At 37.1% G+C, this 19,159-nt stretch overlaps 1 protein-coding gene across 2 annotated transcripts in view; it reads left to right on the top strand.

Annotated features, from left to right (window-relative positions):
* The window catches only part of IVD (isovaleryl-CoA dehydrogenase), a 30,016-nt gene extending 11,362 nt beyond the window's left edge, over positions 1–18,654 (top strand). For both annotated transcript variants that reach the window (XM_015814545.1, XM_015814544.1), the window contains 7 exons: positions 3,802–3,938; positions 5,969–6,065; positions 8,736–8,829; positions 10,827–10,908; positions 11,718–11,822; positions 13,018–13,090; positions 16,822–18,654. In XM_015814545.1, the coding sequence (XP_015670031.1) occupies positions 3,802–3,938; positions 5,969–6,065; positions 8,736–8,829; positions 10,827–10,908; positions 11,718–11,822; positions 13,018–13,090; positions 16,822–16,955 (722 nt within the window). In that variant the 3' untranslated portion in view covers positions 16,956–18,654. The remainder of the gene's footprint in view (positions 1–3,801; positions 3,939–5,968; positions 6,066–8,735; positions 8,830–10,826; positions 10,909–11,717; positions 11,823–13,017; positions 13,091–16,821) is intronic.
* The last annotated feature ends 505 nt before the right edge of the window (positions 18,655–19,159 follow it).

Below are 19,159 nucleotides of genomic sequence, written 5' to 3'. Positions count from 1 at the left end.
CATTCTGTTTAAATAGCTCCATCAAGTTTCAAGCTTTGGGTGCGAAGTAGGCAAAGCCAGGAAATCCTCATTGCTGATGTAGAATTCCATGTGTCCTTTTCTGGATTCAACCACCCCCCCACATACACACACACAGAGTTTTGGGGCATCATTGCAGTGGCGTAGAAGCATCATCTAGCTGAAGTTCATATAGATACATCAGCTTTGAAAGATATTGCATCCGTCCAGGTTTATATTGATGTTTAAAATAATTTCTGTGTCTTTCTGATATTCACATTTGCTTTCTCTCCAGAGTTGAGGATTGGGTTTATTGGCAGGCATGGGGAGCACAGGTTTCTGATTGTTTCAACCACTTTAAGCAAAAAATGTGTGGAGCAGAGTTGTGGGTTGAAAAATAAAGAGGTATGAGTGAGTCATAACTTCATACTGTTTGAGATACACTAACCTGTGAGGCAGTCCTTTAAGCTGAGTAATCCTTTGAAGAATGCTTTGTTTGCGTAGGACAACTCTGCTCCTTTTTTTTTTTGAAGGAAATTGGCTGATTATGGAAAGAGCCAGCTCCAGAGCTAAGTTATATAGTAATTCCCTGTATCTAACCATAAAAATGATCTCATGAACATAGACATAAAAGCAAATAGGTATCCAGAATTTGAGAAAAAACATTCATGGAAATGTCAATTGGGAAGTATAAGACTTTCTGGAAATACATTGACTTTGGGTATTTTGTGAAGGTCTGTTAATTCGTCAAGTGAAAAGAAAAGGTCCCCTAATAAAACAAGATTTACCCTTGTTTAAAACCTAATGATTACCCGGTCTACGACTACAAGATTAACAAATACGATTTTGTCTGGGGTCACGACAAGGTTGAAGAGCGCCATATTGTCGTAAGTAACACCTTTTCCATTCAAAGGTCCTAACATTTTTTCAAAGTTTTCTTCTCCCATGTAAAATATTTTACACATATTTATGGATATCATGTCCTTTCAACTGGATGTGAAAGAATTTATTTGTTAGGGGGGGAAAAAACAAGCCATGCTCCTGAATTCATTGAAACGACATTGTTTTTGAAATAAGAGGTCAGCAGTTCCTTCTTCTGCGGCCAATTTTACATACGAAACTTAAAAAGTCCAGACTGTTGGCCTTCCTTGAGTGTTCTGAGAAACAGAGTTAACTTTGGCAGAGATAGAGTTGCCTCTGTCCATATGGTAAGAAGAGTTTCTTAAAAACAGCTCTAAACTGGCAAGATTAGAACCTTAAAATAATAGATTTACCTTGTGATGTTTAAATTCAATGAGCTCGTGGAAGTTCTCTGAGTTTCTGAATTGGAACAACATATCCTACGTGATGATGTAAGAAAAGATGTAAACCTATTTGATGGCATTCTCATTTGAAAATAATTTTACAGTCCTTCCCTTGCCCATCTTCTAATTGTGTAGAATAACAACTACTTTGCCACACCCGATAGGACAGAGCTTTTCAACCTTTTCACCCATTGTACCACTTTTAGGATATGGCAATATCCGAGTACCACCAGTCGCCTAGCAAGGTGTCAAAAACTTGATGACCAAAAAAAAAGGGGGGGGGGAGGAAAAAAGTGATAAAGTACAGGTAGTCCTCGACTTACAACAGTTCACTTAGTGACTGTTCAAAGTTACAATGGCACTGAAAAAAGTGACCCCCAAGCCACAGCCAAGCAAGACACCTGTCTGCCCACCCGGCGGCGTTCTCATTCCCCTCCCCTGCTACCACTTTTCTAGGATGGTCGCATACCACCTGCCAGGTGCCAGTGTACCACAGGTGGTACCCGTACCACTGGTTGAAAAGCCCTGCGATAGGAAACTCTTGTTAGAAGGATTGAGCCATGTTGATTTTCCGTATGCATTATTCATAATTAGTGAATAACCCTGAAGCATCAGCCAACTATATATTGTAAATAGTTTAATAACTATTAAGAAAAAAATGAAATCAATAATCATCCCCACCTAAACATTTATATATTTCAGCAATTGCAAAATAATGAGTTTAAGGACCACAGATTAAATATGAAAACTCAGTTCTACCAAAAGGACATAATAGAATATGCCATACCCATAAATCCACCTGATTTGTATGTAGGCGGAGTCTGTGGTTTTACATTTCTTGAACAAGTTGTTAAATTTTTGGAGCAGTTGTATTTGGTAGTTTAATTGTTGTCACCTCAATAAATGTGGAAAAAGGAGAAAACAGACTTCAAGTTCTTTAAAATATTCTGTTGTGCACATTTTTTTTAAGATAGAAGAGATCCAGCATTGAATGAGTAGAAGGCAAGTTTATTGAATGGAACATCAGAAATCAGGACAGTGGAGCAAGATTCCTTCAATTCATATCAGACTCATGAGCCCAGAATCTTTATAGTTTCAAATCTTTCAGAAAAGTTTTCTTTTAAGTGGGGACAGGCTGCTATGCCGGATAAAGGAAAAATTCTGCTATATGAACTGTCTTCTGGCACAGGATTGGATTTCATTCACTAGTAAGCCATTTACAGCCATTGTAAAACATCTCGTGAAAATCTGACAGGTTAACTCCCTGCCAAATAAAGAAATAATTACTGTTTTTCATTCAGATTACTCTATATATAACATAGATTACCCTATATATAACAACCCTAATTCATTTAGAGGGCTTTGTTACCTTGGAGTTTGGAGCAAGGGTGAAACTAACTCAAAATTAAACTTGTTTTGGCTTTATAGTAAGAATTGGGTATATGTACGTTGATTTGTGGTCTCTGATTTGCTATCTCTGTAGGTGTTCGATCTCTTTCTTTACCGTGATGCCATTAATACACTTTGCATGAGTCATTTCTGTGATTAGCTCTTATTCCGTACAGACTGTTCAGTTGGAAGTTTTAAGAATTGTGTTTTGGTCTAACTTTAATGGAAGAGAATTTCCCTGTGCATTTTCTATCTCTGTTCTTCAGAATATGCCTGGTTTTAGCACAGCACAAAAACTGGATAAACTGGGAATGAGAGGGTCAAATACCTGTGAATTAATCTTTGAGGATTGCAAAGTTCCTGGTGAGTAACACAGTAGATGTGCTACTTTCAGTTGTAATGACAACTCCCCTGTTTCTCTCTCCTTAGGTTTGTCTTTCTGAATGTTAAAATATTTTTAAAAACTGAAAATTCAAGTCAAAAGTTGTTTCTCTATACTTAACCTCTTTTTTTGTTCTGAATCTCATTTTCCCTCCATCATTTCTCCTCTCTTTTCTAATAACAATGATTTGTTTAAACAGACTCCTTTTTCTGGACATATTATTTATCAGCAATGATTTATTGATTTTTAAGAAAACAGTGGACTCTACAGGGTATTTCTTGACCTTTTAAGATGTCTGGATGTCTATTCCTAGAATTCCTCAGCCGGTTTGCTGAGGTTGGGGAATTCTGGGAGTTGAAGTCCAGACATGTTAAAGGAGCCAGGGTTGACAATTACTGCCTAGTTTATTTAAAGCCATTCTAGTAATTCTGTCTCCTGATTTCCAAAGTAGTCCTACCTATTCCCATTCCATTCCCTTGTCCTCTAATTCCACCACAGATAGTCGCCCGGCCGCCCTCTTCAGGGTGACCCGCTCCCTCCTTCAATTGAGGGGGGGGGACCCCCTGGAGGGGAGGGCCGAGGATTTCGCTCAATATCTGCATGACAAAGTCGCGCGGATCCGAGAAGGCTTGGACTCCGACTGGTCGGCCCAGGGGGAGGAGACAGAAGCAGGTCTTGAGACGGTTGAATGGGANCCAGACAATTAAGCAGTTCACTTTTCTTTTCCAGGGGATTATTTTGTTCTAAATGGGAACAAATTTTGGATTACTAATGGGCCAGATGCTGATGTTCTAATTGTTTATGCTAAAACAGACCCCAGTGCTGTTCCAACTTCTCGCGGTATAACAGCATTCATTGTGGAAAAGGTAAGTTTCCAGGATTGTAAAAAAGTTTCTTTTCTTCTCCCATGTAAAATATTTTACACATATTTATGGATATCATGTCCTTTCAACTGGATGTGAAAGAATTTATTTGTTAGGGGGGGAAAAAACAAGCCATGCTCCTGAATTCATTGAAACGACATTGTTTTTGAAATAAGAGGTCAGCAGTTCCTTCTTCTGCGGCCAATTTTACATACGAAACTTAAAAAGGCCAGACTGTTGGCCTTCCTTGAGTGTTCTGAGAAACAGAGTTAACTTTGGCAGAGATAGAGTTGCCTCTGTCCATATGGTAAGAAGAGTTTCTTAAAAACAGCTCTAAACTGGCAAGATTAGAACCTTAAAATAATAGATTTACCTTGTGATGTTTAAATTCAATGAGCTCGTGGAAGTTCTCTGAGTTTCTGAATTGGAACAACATATCCTACGTGATGATGTAAGAAAAGATGTAAACCTATTTGATGGCATTCTCATTTGAAAATAATTTTACAGTCCTTCCCTTGCCCATCTTCTAATTGTGTAGAATAACAACTACTTTGCCACATCCGATAGGACAGGGCTTTTCAACCTTTTCACCCATTGTACCACTTTTAGGATATGGCAATATCCGAGTACCACCAGTCGCCTAGCAAGGTGTCAAAAACAAATGACCAAAAAAAAAAAGGGGGGGGGAAGGAAAAAAGTGATAAAGTACAGGTAGTCCTCGACTTACAACAGTTTGCTTAGTGACTGTTTGAAGTTACAATGGCACTGAAAAAAGGGCCCCCCAAGGCACAGCCGAGCAAGACACCTGCCTGCCTGCCCGGCGGCGTTCTCATTCCCCTCCCCTGCTACTTTTCTAGGATGGTCGCGTACCACCTGCCAGGTGCCAATGTACCACAGGTGGTACCCGTACCACTGGTTGAAAAGCCCTGCGATAGGAAACTCTTGTTAGAAGGATTGAGCCATGTTGATTTTCCGTATGCATTATTCATAATTAGTGAATAACCCTGAAGCATCAGCCAACTATATATTGTAAATAGTTTAATAACTATTAAGAAAAAAATGAAATCAATAATCATCCCCACCTAAACATTTATATATTTCAGCAATTGCAAAATAATGAGTTTAAGGACCACGGATTAAATATGAAAACTCAGTTCTACCAAAAGGACATAATAGAATATGCCATACCCATAAATCCACCTGATTTGTATGTAGGCGGAGTCTGTGGTTTTACATTTCTTGAACAAGTTGTTAAATTTTTGGAGCAATTGTATTTGGTGGTTTAATTGTTGTCACCTCAATAAATGTGGAAAAAGGAGAAAATAGACTTCAAGTTCTTTAAAATATTCTGTTGTGCACATTTTTTTTAAGATAGAAGAGATTCAGCATTGAATGAGTAGAAGGCAAGTTTATTGAATGGAACATCAGAAATCAGGACACTGGAGCAAGATTCCTTCATTTCATATCAGACTCATGAGCCCAGAATCTTTATAGTTTCAAATCTTTCAGAAAAGTTTTCTTTTAAGTGGGGACAGGCTGCTATGCTGGATAAAGGAAAAATTCTGCTATATGAACTGTCTTCTGGCACAGGATTGGATTTCATTCACTAGTAAGCCATTTACCGCCATTGTAAAACATCTCGTGAAAATCTGACAGGTTAACTCCCTGCCAAATAAAGAAATAATTACTGTTTTTCATTCAGATTACCGTATATAACAACCCTAATTCATTTAGAGGGCTATGTTACCTTGGAGTTTGGAGCAAGGGTGAAACTAACTCAAAATTAAACTTGTTTTGGCTTTATAGTAAGAATTGGGTATATGTATGTTGATTTGTGGTCTCTGATTTGCTATCTCTGTAGGTGTTCGATCTCTTTCTTTACCGTGATGCCATTAATACACTTTGCATGAGTCATTTCTGTGATTAGCTCTTATTCCGTACAGACTGTTCAGTTGGAAGTTTTAAGAATTGTGTTTTGGTCTAACTTGAATGGAAGAGAATTTCCCTGTGCATTTTCTATCTCTGTTCTTCAGAATATGCCTGGTTTTAGCACAGCACAAAAACTGGATAAACTGGGAATGAGAGGGTCAAATACCTGTGAATTAATCTTTGAGGATTGCAAAGTTCCTGGTGAGTAACACAGTAGATGTGCTACTTTCAGTTGTAATGACAACTCCCCTGTTTCTCTCTCCTTAGGTTTGTCTTTCTGAATGTTAAAATATTTTTAAAAACTGAAAATTTTATTTTATTTTTTTATTTTATTTTTATTTTGTTTATATTTATATCCCGCCCTTCTCCTTGCGGACTCAGGGCGGCTAACAACCAGATAAAAATGCAATCCCAAAACTACAGATTAAAACATAGTTAAAAACAAATATTAATAATTGGTCTGATTAATTTAAAATTACTTTAAAACCCCCATTAAAAATTTCCCCTAGGCCAGTCCTGCAAGCTGGAATAACCATGTCNAAAGCCACGGATGATCTCCCCCAGCGGCTTCACATAAATATTGAACAGGAGTGGAGAGAGGACCGACCCTTGTGGCACCCCACAAGTTAGGGGCCTTGGGGTCGACCTCTGTCCCCCTGCCAATACAGACTGCGTACGGTCGGTGAGGAAGGAGGAGAACCACTGCATAACAGTGCCTCCCACTCCCAACTCACCCAAATTCAAGTCAAAAGTTGTTTCTCTATACTTAACCTCTTTTTTTGTTCTGAATCTCATTTTCCCTCTATCATTTCTCTTCTCCTCCTCTCTTTTCTAATAACAATGATTTGTTTAAACAAACTCCTTTTTCTCGACATATTATTTATCAGCAATGATTTATTGATCTTTAAGAAAACAGTGGACTCTACAGGGTATTTCTTGACCTTTTAAGATGTCTGGATGTCTATTCCTAGAATTCCTCAGCCGGTTTGCTGAGGTTGGGGAATTCTGGGAGTTGAAGTCCAGACATGTTAAAGGAGCCAGGGTTGACAATTACTGCCTAGTTTATTTAAAGCCATTCTAGTAATTCTGTCTCCTGATTTCCAAAGTAGTCCTACCTATTCCCATTCCATTCCCTTGTCCTCTAATTCCACCACGTATGCCTAAAATCTCGTGTCATGGATCTTGCCTCCATCTACCTGATGAAATTAGGTAGACATACGTTTAAGTCTGAGTAAATTTTAAAAGTGTTAATAATTAAGGTGCCACTGGCATCTTTATGTTAAAAACATTCAATAGAACAGCTCATGGTTAACATCATCCATTTTATTTTGATGAGTATGCAGCATAGGGTTCAGGATTTCAATTTCCTATATTTGATTTCAAGAGATGAAAAGAAATATCTTTCACTGGGTTTTCTCTGTGGATCCATTCTTTCCCATATTTGCTCATGGTACGTGTTGTTAACGAGCTGCAGAAAAGGCCATCTTTATACTCTTGAAAATGCATCTTCTTATTTTTTCAGATTTTATTGGCAGTAAAGTGGATTTCTGTTTCCATCTTTTTAGGTAGAATTGAGAACTTGTCATTTCTTTTTTGTAACAAATAGATTCCATTTCTTCAGCTCAGTGGAAGGTAATGGCAATAATACTAAATGCCAGCATTCTTGTTAAACTTCCCTGATCTCCAGGGTCACTTCCATAGCTGTCCAACATTGACCTGTTCCAGTAATTTTCTGAGCTTTTAGAGTTTTTTCACTTGGATCAAGGTGTATTTTAGAAATACAACTCTGTCACACATGGCTTTGTGTCACATATATTCTAGTGCAGGGGTAGTCAACCTTGGCTCTTTTATGACTCGTGGACTTCAATTCCCAGAATTCCTGAGCCAGCTTAACTGGCTCAGGAATTCTGGTAGTTGAAGTCCACGAGTCATAAAAGAGCCAAGGTTGACTACCCCTGTTCTAGTGAATATAACACAGGTTCCTTTGATCCCCAGCAACATCCACAGAATTATATTCTTAGGCCATATAGCAGGGGTGTCAAACTGCCAGCCTGTGGGCCGGTTGCATCACACGGAAGCCGCGCCCACCCCAGCTCCGGCAATGCGGAAAAAGTCACGATATGACACGTCACGTGACACGGCGAGTTTCACACCCATGCCATATAGCAAAGGTGAAAAGCAGATTCAGAAAGCTCATCTTGTATTCTGCTGAAGGTATATCTATTCAAGGTTATTCTCTGAGATTCACTAATGGAATTAAGATACTGCTCTTTTTCTACATTTCACAAAGCATGCATTCACTCCATGTAATTGCATTATCTACAGTTTGCAGCTGCTTTTTACTTATAGAGGGGGGGGGGGAGTTATGCAAACAACAAAGCTGTATATATTCCAAAATAACATCAATTGCTGAGCCTTTTTTTCACCTTGTGATTCCACAGTTGTGTATCAGCATAAACAAGGGGTAAAGATACACTTCCTTCACTGTCACTTTCTTTGGTATGTTTAAAACCAGGTTGTTAGTACAGTACTGTAGCTTTTAATATTAGAATTAACTGATGTTATATTAGACACAACAGGTTTCCATTGTCGCTAATTTATTTATAATTTGATTTTATCACCACGACACTGAGATCAAGCCTTAAGTTGTGCACGTTTAATTATTATTTGTCAAGAATATTTGTAAGAAACTGGGTTTGTAACTACTTTTTCTTTGTTGCTAAACAATAGTTTTAGTTAAAAATGTAATTCTCTCTATATCACACATTGCTGTGTATATGTAGGCTTACACATAACTTATCCATGGTGCATTTCTTTTCTGAATCAGTGTTGAAGGTATACCAGTAACCAAGTTCCCTTTGTCTATTAAAGCTAAGAATATATTGGGACAACTAAGTAAAGGAGTCTATGTGTTGATGAGTGGCTTGGATCTAGAGAGACTCATTCTGAGTGGTGGACCACTGGGGTAAATATGAGTTTATTTTATTATCCTGAGAACATTGTGATACTTTATCAGTTCTCTTAGTTGGTGGTAATAATTCCTTGTGTAAAGTATTGTTCACAGGAGAAATTATTCCAGCATTTCAATTAGTCTTTTTACTTTGCTTTTCTTATATTAAGTTTCCTTATCTTTAAAATTACTTTTAAGCAGCCTGTTTATACTAGCCCACAGTTGCTTCCCCTCCCCTCACAATTGTCTCCAGGAGCAAAGGAGCCATCGTTGTGATTTTTATAGCTTTGAGGTGATTTATTCAAAGCAATGACTTATAAGTGCAGTTGTTGCTTTTAAGACCTATGAAAACAGTGGCTGAGATAATTGCACCATTACTGGTTGCTGCCCTCCTGTCAGCATAGAATGCCTGTCTCTGTAATCATTTGAGGGGACGTTCAGTTCATGAGTTGTCCTATATGATCCATTACTTTTTTAAGGAGACTGACAACACTGAAGGGCTGCATTTTACATTTTCTTTTAAAAAATAATAATACTATTCTGAGGGTTACGGAACAGCATGAAGTAATGAAGTGATCATCACCAGAGTGAGTTTCCACTGAAGTGACATTGTCATTTCTAAGTATTGTTTTTAAAGGTTTGAGTTAAGAGACTTGTGCAATTATGCTACTGCTTGAATGGAAAGAAAAATCATGCTGCCAATCATAGCCCCTTTTCTGCCAAACTTTGGTAGCATGATCTGAGTGTTCAGGGAAGGGGATACTAAAATGAGGGTGTTCACAGAAGAGGATACCAGAGGGACAGCAGGCAGTATGCAAGTGGGGGTCCCAATATAACATATTAAAAGGGAAGTGGTGTCTGAACTTTTTAAAATACAGCTCCACAATACAGAGATGCAGTCTTCTGTTTGCATGCTAGATATCTTTATGCTTTCAAAGAACCCTGCATAAGACACCATAACAAAGTATTTCAGGTCAACTTTGAATAAGATAAGATTAATCTAATTTATTCTTATCTGCAGAGTAGTGCAGCCTACTGTAATTTCTTGCTGCCTAATCAGTGAATCATAATATAGTAATACTGCAGTTCAGCATTCCATGGGCAGAATGAAAACCACATGAGACCAAGTTTTCTAATGAACCCTTAAATAGAGAAGCTGGAGGCTATAATTCCCTCCTCCCCCCCCCCACAGATTTTGTTTTGCCCCCAGCATTTGGTTTGTCTCATTTTCCAAAAATTACTTTGAGTTGCATTTTTCAAGTTTGCATAATATTTTAATGATGCTTACTTAGCAGATATAGAAATACTCTTTGGTCCCAACTTCATAATCTTTTTTAGTTACTTGAAATATTTTATTATTAAGTTTCAATGATATAAATGTTAATTATTTGAAATCAAATATCATTATTAAGATTCCCTTCATCCTTCCCAACACACACATTTCTATTTTCCTAATTTATGTTTTGAATTCCCCTAGTTTATCCTGAGGAAATTGAAAGTTTGCTAATTTAATGCATTATTACCTAATTATAGGAAAGAAGAGTCATACTATCTAGTCAGATAACTGTAGGTTTTAGTCTTTTGTTTTATGGTCTGATTTAGAAGACTTTCCCAACATGGACTATACTTGCTTTTCTTTTTTTTTTCATTTTAATGAGGAAAAGGTTATCATAATAGCCTCCGTCCTGTTACAATCGCTACACTTGCAAAATGGACCAACAGTTTTATATAGCTCTGTAACCTTTCCAAAATATATTATTTTTCTTTTCCAAAATATACTATTGTAGTGAAATGCTTAAGTGGACATGATAGATTCAAGGCATTTCTTAATATTTGGTCTATTTCTTTTAATCACTTGCTACTGCTCGTCTGTCTTGTTTTTCTTCATGCCCTTTTAGTTTCATGGTTTTCTGGATTCACTATGTTTTTCATTGAATTTTTAATGGGCCACCTTTTCAGAGATATGCTATAAATTCATAAAATCCATTTTAGTGCATTTGTTTCCCTTGCAGAATCATGCAGGCAGTCCTAGACCATGCTCTTCCGTATCTGCATATCAGAGAAGCATTTGGGCAGAAAATTGGCCACTTCCAGGTAAGCATAATGAAAGTGACACCAATTAACTTCCAGGGAAGAATTCAATAGTTGGCTAGTATCTGATCATCAATAAGAACCGTATTAAATAGATTTTGGATTAATTGGCTTTTAATTGTTTCCACCCTAGTTACATTGATGTTTGCAGTTTAAGAAACAAAGTAGAAAGCCACTGTACTTTCCCCCTCACTTTAATTGCTGGATGATTCAGAGTAAGAGAATATGGCATTTTGCTGCTAGAATATTCTTAAAATTGAAATATATAGTGTCTTTGGGAAGCCACGTTTGGATTTGATTTACTCATTATGTTGCTTCCATACACTCACTGCCCAGGATAGCTGGAAGTTAGGGACCATGTAAATCTAACAAACAAGTAACTACTTTAGTTTGCAGCTCCCTTTTTGGAGAATAAGTAGGATCTGGATTTTCAAAGTACTTTAGCACTACAGAGGTTACTGTGATTCAAAGGATGTTGGATTTTATCCAATTACTGTTAATCACCATTTTCCGGTAATAACTGTTCTTCCAGTGACATTTCACTAAGGCTTGCTAATCCAACACAAGTAGTTCTTGCTTCTATTTCACTTTGCACTTTGATTTGTGGACAGCAGCTAGAAATGTATGTTACTTCTATCTTCTATATACCGATAATGAAATATCTTTTTAATTTTTCCTTTTACTGCTGTTACAGGTCTGAGTATAGGGATGTTCAGGAACGGAAGCCAGTGTAATACAGGTTTTTAGACATAACATTTGAAAATAACTTCAAACATTTTGCTTTTTTCACCTTTTTATACTGCTGTATATAGTTGATGCAGGGCAAAATGGCTGATATGTATACCCGGTTGATGGCATGCCGGCAGTATGTATATAACGTAGCAAAGGCTTGTGACCAAGGACACATCAATGCAAAGGTGAGTTTGTGGGAGAATATTGTGGTACTGTTTTTATTTTATTTTAGCTTTTATATCTTATATTTCTATTCATAACACAAACTGAGAAACAAAAAGAATAAATTACTGTACAATAAAGCAGTAAAATTCGTAACTCTGCAATTTATCAGAAAATCAGGTTTTTTTTAAAAAAAGAGATTCAACAATTTAATGTTTGATTCAGTATAATTACTAAATGGATTATCTGTTCAAAATAATAACCACTTTTGCCCATCTTACCAAACGAGTTTCCCAGACTGTGAGTCTACTTATAAAATATTTTTAATTTCCACACAACTTATCCTGTATTTTGTTTTGCCAGGAGTACGTTAAGTTTTAGTACTACTGGAAATTAAGACACAAGAAATATAACATATTTTAAATATCCTATTTTCCATTTATGTTTGCACCTATCTACAAAAGATTTATTTATAGCTGTAGCATAAGAAGTCACTATAGTAGGTTTAGTGTCCTTTAAAAAGCACTAACCATGGCATGAACAACATGGCTATTTCCTTGTCTCCCATTGCTCAAAACCTGCCACAGCTTGTTACCTTGCTCCTCATGAGGAGCACCGATCTGGAGCACTTGTGGCCAATCTCCCATCCTCTCTTTGTCCAGAGAGGTTTGAGCAGCTGTTCTGCTCATGTAATGGAATATGTGGATCACCCTGAGAAACGGGAAAGAGATGCTGCCTAGGAAGCAATCAGAAGAGAGAGGCAGGAGCCCTCAGTGGCTTAACAGTCAGAAAAGGAAACTTAGGTAGGACCTGCCCTAATGCGTCAAGCAGTTAAAAGCAGCGGTGGGAGGTCTGTACTTTCAAACTTGCAAAATTCTCTTAATGTAGCCTTGCAATAAAGTATAATCAGTTCATTTTGTGTTTCCTGTCTGGTTTACCTGGGACAGCTGACAACACACTGGCTGTTTGTTTTTTTGCCGCAGTCATTGATTTCATTTTTCACAGAGTTGTCTTTTATCTGCCATTTCTTCTTTTGGAAGTCCAGATACATAACAATTCTCTCATAAGAAAACAATAAATTTTGCTATAATGATTATATATATTTAAATGTACAATGGGACATGGAAATAAATATGCAATTCTTCTGGGTTATTTTTCAGATTAGAATTGCTTGGCATCCTTGTATTTCAGTGCAAGTGATCTTGTCTTCTTCTTTAGGACTGTGCGGGAGTGATCCTCTATTCTGCAGAATGTGCTACTCAGGTTGCTTTGGATGGAATCCAGTGTTTAGGTAAGAGTAGAGATATCTGACTGTTCCACTAGGAGACCAACTAATTAAAAGTTTGCATATCATTATATCAGGGGTGTCAAACTCAATTTTCATTGAGGGCCGCATCAGCATTGCGGTTGCCCTCAGGGGGCCGGGTGGGTGTGGCCAGAATGGGTGTGGCCTATTGGGTGGGTGTGGCCAGCTCTACATCGTTCGCGTCAAGGGTGCCTGTGGGGGCCTGGGCAGGAGTGGGATAGATCTGAGGGTCTCCGGCAGAAGGGGGTGGGACCAGGGCAAGTGCCAAGGAGGAGCCTCACTGTTCCTCTCAGGCCATGCGGGGGGGGGGGGCTTATGGAGCTAAGGCTGAATACATTTCAGCATAGATGGCCACCACAAAATTGTACATTGGCTCCCGGCTGGCCTGGGCCAGGGCAGAGGGGGCCGTTCCCTCACTGTTTCCAGGATGGCTTTGCGGGCCACATGAAACCACTTCGCGGGCCTTGTGTTTGACATGTCTGCATTATATAGTTACTTCCATCTTATTTTTACTGATTACCATTGTATATCTTATAATTTAAGTTTCTTTTCAAATGGATTTAATATTAATTAGCATGCAAGCTTTCTTTGCATATGCATACATTATTGTTGTTGATATGAGGGCAATTCAGAAATAAACCTCAATTTGGTTATCAATGACAGACACTCGCAGATACAGAACTTCTATTATACACATTAGAAAACTATAACATTACATTACTTTTCAACATAATTATCATTCAAAGGTACCAGGCTAGAAAACGGAAGACCATGAGTTCTAGGTTCCACCTTAGCCATGAAAGCCAAATGGGTACCCTTGGGCCAGTCACTCTCTCTCAGCCCCGCTCATTTCACCAGGTTGTTGTTGTGGGGAAAATAAGAGGAAAGTGTGTTGGATATGTTTGCCTCTTGAGTTATTTGTAAAAATAATAAAGGCAGGATACAAATAAATAGAATAACAACAACAGCCTATATACTCAGACGTTACTTTAACAGTTCTTAAGTCCTTAGTTAGGACTTGAACTGCTAAGTTTTTACTGTGATTGTGAATCTTAAATTTAAGATTAAATCTTAAACAACAACAACAACACACCTGACATCACTATGGTGGAGAAGAAAAAAAATCTGGTTCATTGATATTGCAATACCAGGTGATGCACGAATAGAAGACAAACAATTAGAAAAAAATATCAAAATATTGTGATTTGCAAATTGAAGTTGAGCGACTAAGGAGGAAAGAATCAATGGGTTGTACTAATCGTAATAGGAGCCAGTGGACCAATACCCAAAGGGCTGCTTAGATACATGGAAATTTTGAACTTATTAAACCTGAATATTCTGACTGCAAAAAAAACATCCTACTCAGAAATGCCTATATACTCAGACACTACCTTAATAGCTCTTAGGTCCTTGGTTAGAACTTGAACTGTTCGGTTTTTACCAGTCCCAGACTGTGAATCAAATTGATTAAATCAATAATATGAGGGCAATTCGGAAATAAACCTCCGTTTGGTTATCAATGACAGACACTTGCAGATACAGAACTTTTGTTATACACATTAGAAAACTCCAACATTACATTACTTTTCGATATAATTGCCATTCAAATTGAGGCACTTGTCATAACGTCTTACAAGGTTTGAAATTCCTTAGTAGTAGTCGCTCGGCGCCAAATCTGGGCTATGGGGGGTGATCAAAAATATCCCAACGGAACTGCTTTAAAAGCTCTTGGGTGTGTCTAGTGGTGTGTGGGCGAGCATTATCGTGAACCAACACCACACCGGAAGTGGTGCCATAGAAAATCCCACCAAATGTGAAGATGCCAAAAGGGTACTACTAGTAAAGTTCATGGAGCGTGGTTCGACCATCAGTTCAGAAGTGTGCTGTGAAATGTTACGAACTCAGATGAGCCATCCATAGTAAGCATTGGGGCATGCTGACTTCTAGTGTGGTGTTGGTTCACGATAATGCTCGCCCACACACTGCTAGATGCACCCAAGAACTTTTGAAGCAGTTCTGTTGGGATGTTTTTGATCAACCCCACCCCCATAGCCCAGATTTGGCGCCAAGTGACTACTACTAAGGAATTTCAAACCTTGTAAGATATGACAAGTGCCTCAATTTGAATGGCAATTATATCGAAAAGTAATGTAATGTTGGAGTTTTCTTTTTTTTTTAAAGTTTTTTTTATTTATAATACAATTAAAACAAAAATGGACATACGTGGCATTCCAGAGTAAATATTCCTAACAATTTGTTTCTCGTGATACAAAAACTTAATACATCATCCTTAACCTCTATATAAGCCTCATTCTTCTACACAATACAATTATATATACAATTATATGTACAGTTATATGTATGTTTCAATCCTATCGTTAGCTTAAGATCCGAGCAGTTCTCCTTGATTCATACCAGCGATAAAATTTGTCCCAGATTTCAAAATATTCCAGTTCTGTCTTATCTTTCATAGCCATTGTAAGCCTGTCCATCTCAGCACATGATAAAATTTTATACAGGATTTCTTCTTCCGTTGGAATTCCTTTATTCCTCCAATTTTGAGCATAAACCAATCTGGAAGCCGTTAGAATGTGTAGCATCAAATACAGTATGCCTTTGTCATACTTCTGCGTTGTTATACCTAATAGGAAAAATTCTGGTTTTAACTCTACCACTCGCTCTAGTATTTCTTCCAGCCATTCTTTGACCTTAGTCCAAAAATCACAAGCTCGCGGGCACTCCCACCACATATGATAGTATGTTCCAGTTGTCAGATTACATTTTAATGTTGGAGTTTTCTAATGTGTATAACAAAAGTTCTGTATCTGCAAGTGTCTGTCATTGATAACCAAACGGAGGTTTATTTCCAAATTGCCCTCATATTATTGATTTAATCAATTCGATTCACAGTCTGGGACTGGTAAAAAACCGAACAGTTCAAGTTCTAACCAAGGACCTAAGAGCTATTAAGGTAGTGTCTGAGTATATAGGCATTTCTGAGTAGGATGGTTTTTTTGCAGTCAGAATATTCAGGTTTAATACGTTCAAAATTTCCATGTATCTAGGCAGCCCTTTGGGTATTGCTCTACCGGCTCCTATTACGATTAGTACAACCCATTGATTCTTTCCTCCTTAGTCGCTCAACTTCAATTTGCAAATCACAATATTTTGTTATTTTTTTCTAATTGTTTCTCTTCTATTCGTGCATCACCTGGTATTGCAATATCAATGAACCAGATTTTTTTTCTTCTCCACCATAGTGATGTCAGGTGTGTTGTTGTTGTTGTTGTTGTTTAAGATTTAATCTTAAATTTAAGATTCACAATCACAGTAAAAACTTAGCAGTTCAAGTCCTAACCAAGGACTTAAGAACTGTTAAAGTAACGTCTGAGTATATAGGCTGTTGTTGTTGTTATTATATTTATTTGTATCCTGCCTTTATTATTTTTACAAATAACTCAAGAGGCAAACATATCCAACACACTTTCCTCTTATTTTCCCCACAACAACAACCTGGTGAAGTGAACGGGGCTGAGAGAGAGTGACTGGCCCAAGGTTACCCATTTGGCTTTCATGGCTAAGGTGGAACCTAGAACTCATGGTCTTCCGTTTTCTAGCCCGGTACCTTAACCACTAGACCAAATGGCTTCTCTTTTAACCTACCGTCAGGATTTTTGTCCTTCATTTAACATTTAGCTCTTTTCCTTTCATTTCAGGGGGAAATGGCTACATCAATGATTATCCCATGGGACGTCTTTTACGTGATGCTAAATTGTATGAAATTGGGGCAGGGACAAGTGAGGTGCGCAGAATAATAATTGGTCGGTCATTTAATGCTGCATTTGTTTAATAAGACTGTTGTAAAGAAGAATTGATCTTCAAACCAGGATGCCTTTTCTTTCTAAATCTTCAACCACACACAACTGTTGTTCTGCACCTGGATACTAGGATATCCACCCTATTTATCCTTTTTAATTATTATGCTGCTAAATTTAAGAACATGTTACAGTTACAGTGGAACAGAATAGGCAGTTCGAGTAGAAGATGTGAATAGCTGCCATCAAGTCTTATTGTTAGAAGATTGAGATTTCATCCAGTTTGAAACATTGCCTGTGTGGGAATCACTGAACTACATTTTCCCACCTAACGTGTCATTTTTATGAATGGAAATAGTGGAGCTCTAATGCACCCTATTTCCAGAATGCTAGCAGAATGCATGGAGATATTTGATTACTGGGTTTTGTGAAATTTTAGGTATTTTTTGAATATTAAAGAGGCTATTATTAAAACATTGTTAAAATATGAAGTATGTATTTCTGTGTATTCTGTCTCAGTATTAATTGAAGTATATTAGCACCACATGAACCTTGCAGTTATTGATGGACTGCCATTTCATGTTTAATTCGTGTCAGAGTGTCACTATCACTCCAGAAGCAATTAAAATATTAGGCAGTTGCTTCAGTGGGAGATAGTTGGTTCTCTTGAAAATTTCCCTTGTAAGAAGGGAAAGGACCAAATGTTTTGTGTTATGCCAGAGTTTCTGTGGAACAGGCAAGAAAAATCTATATTAAACTCAAGAAAGTGGTACAAAAACTCCATGACAACATAGCTGGTCTGACTAGAGGGGGAAAAAACCCTGGTAATTCTTTTTCCAAATTCAGGAGGAATCTTTGACCTAATCAGCAGCACACAGTATACATTTTTTCTAAAAAAATACCTATATCCAATTTTTCCTTCTTAATTAAGATGTAAATAAAAAAGCATTGTTGCTCCTGATCTAACCTATTTTTGATTGCAATGCAATCTATATGATTGAATTAATTCTACATTCTAGAAATCAGTGCCTGACTTAAAAATGCATTTGAAAATCTCAATGGAATAATTATATATTACACAGACTCCATATAGGATTCCTGAAAATGTTAATTTTTAAAAGGAAGTATTACATATTGAAGGTGAGAGCTTCCAATACAGTACTCTGTTAAATTCAGCACATATATATTCCATAACAGTCCAGTTATGGTTTTTCCATATCACATATTAGCCTGTGAACTTTGGCTTCATCTTTTTAAAGTATGCAGCATGGAAGCAATTACTCAATATAGAAATTTTAAGTTTTAAAATGCAACAGTGCAACAGTGTAACTTTCTCTTATCTGTTGAGCTCAAAAATCAATTGCAATATTTTTTCTTAAAGACCAGGAAGTGTTGTCATAATATCATAATTTTATCACTCCTATTGAACTACTGTAATTAATATAGCCAATCAAGCAAGGGATTGTTAATAATTCAAATCAAGCTGGAACCTGGTTCCAAAACTTGCCACGTGGTATCTGAAGTTATGGAAAAAACATAACTCTTTAAAAAGTATTTAATCAATCCTATGAAAATTTTCATAGGTCACTATGAAGAATATATTGATCTTTTTTATACAAAGGATTCTTTCTATTCTTTTAAGCTGCTTTTGCTGTCCTAAAACATGGGGAAATTGCTGGTTAATTTGTGGCTTTGTAAGATCACCAATATTAATAAACCATTATAAAACAAAGATATTGCTCCTCTGTTTATGCATCAACTGTTAGCATGTCTATTTCCTCCAGCAGAAAGTGGGTAAAACTTTCTACATTCATTTACATTACATCATCATAAACAAAAGTTTGAATCCTCCCTCTTTCTGTGGAGGCAAAAGATGTTCCTTTTTTAGCTATAATAACTCTTCTTTCAATATTGTCTTATAATCATTAAAAGTCATTCGAATATTGGTCAGATTTCAAAACATTAAATTCCTGGGGAATTACAACTGTCATTTGAAATGATATCAATATTTCTATTATTGTATTACTTTACAAGAGATACATGGCATATTCATACATTTAAGTCAACCCTTTTTAATTTATTGTTTAGATCTTTTATTTTTATTCTATGGATTTCAGGTTTGGCTTCTGATTTCCTTGTACATTATCCTGAAAGCTATTTATTATAGAGCAACCAATTTTAGAATAAATGTATAAATAGACTGGGTTAATGTGTGTCGTATTTCACACAATACTCCATA

Source organism: Protobothrops mucrosquamatus, unplaced genomic scaffold (genome assembly GCF_001527695.2).
Source record: "Protobothrops mucrosquamatus isolate PMUCROS unplaced genomic scaffold, P.Mucros_1.0 scaffold261, whole genome shotgun sequence".
Lineage (NCBI taxonomy): Eukaryota > Metazoa > Chordata > Lepidosauria > Squamata > Viperidae > Protobothrops > Protobothrops mucrosquamatus.
The sequence above is the reverse complement of the archived record's forward strand: the minus strand, read 5'-3'. Positions and strand labels throughout refer to the sequence as shown.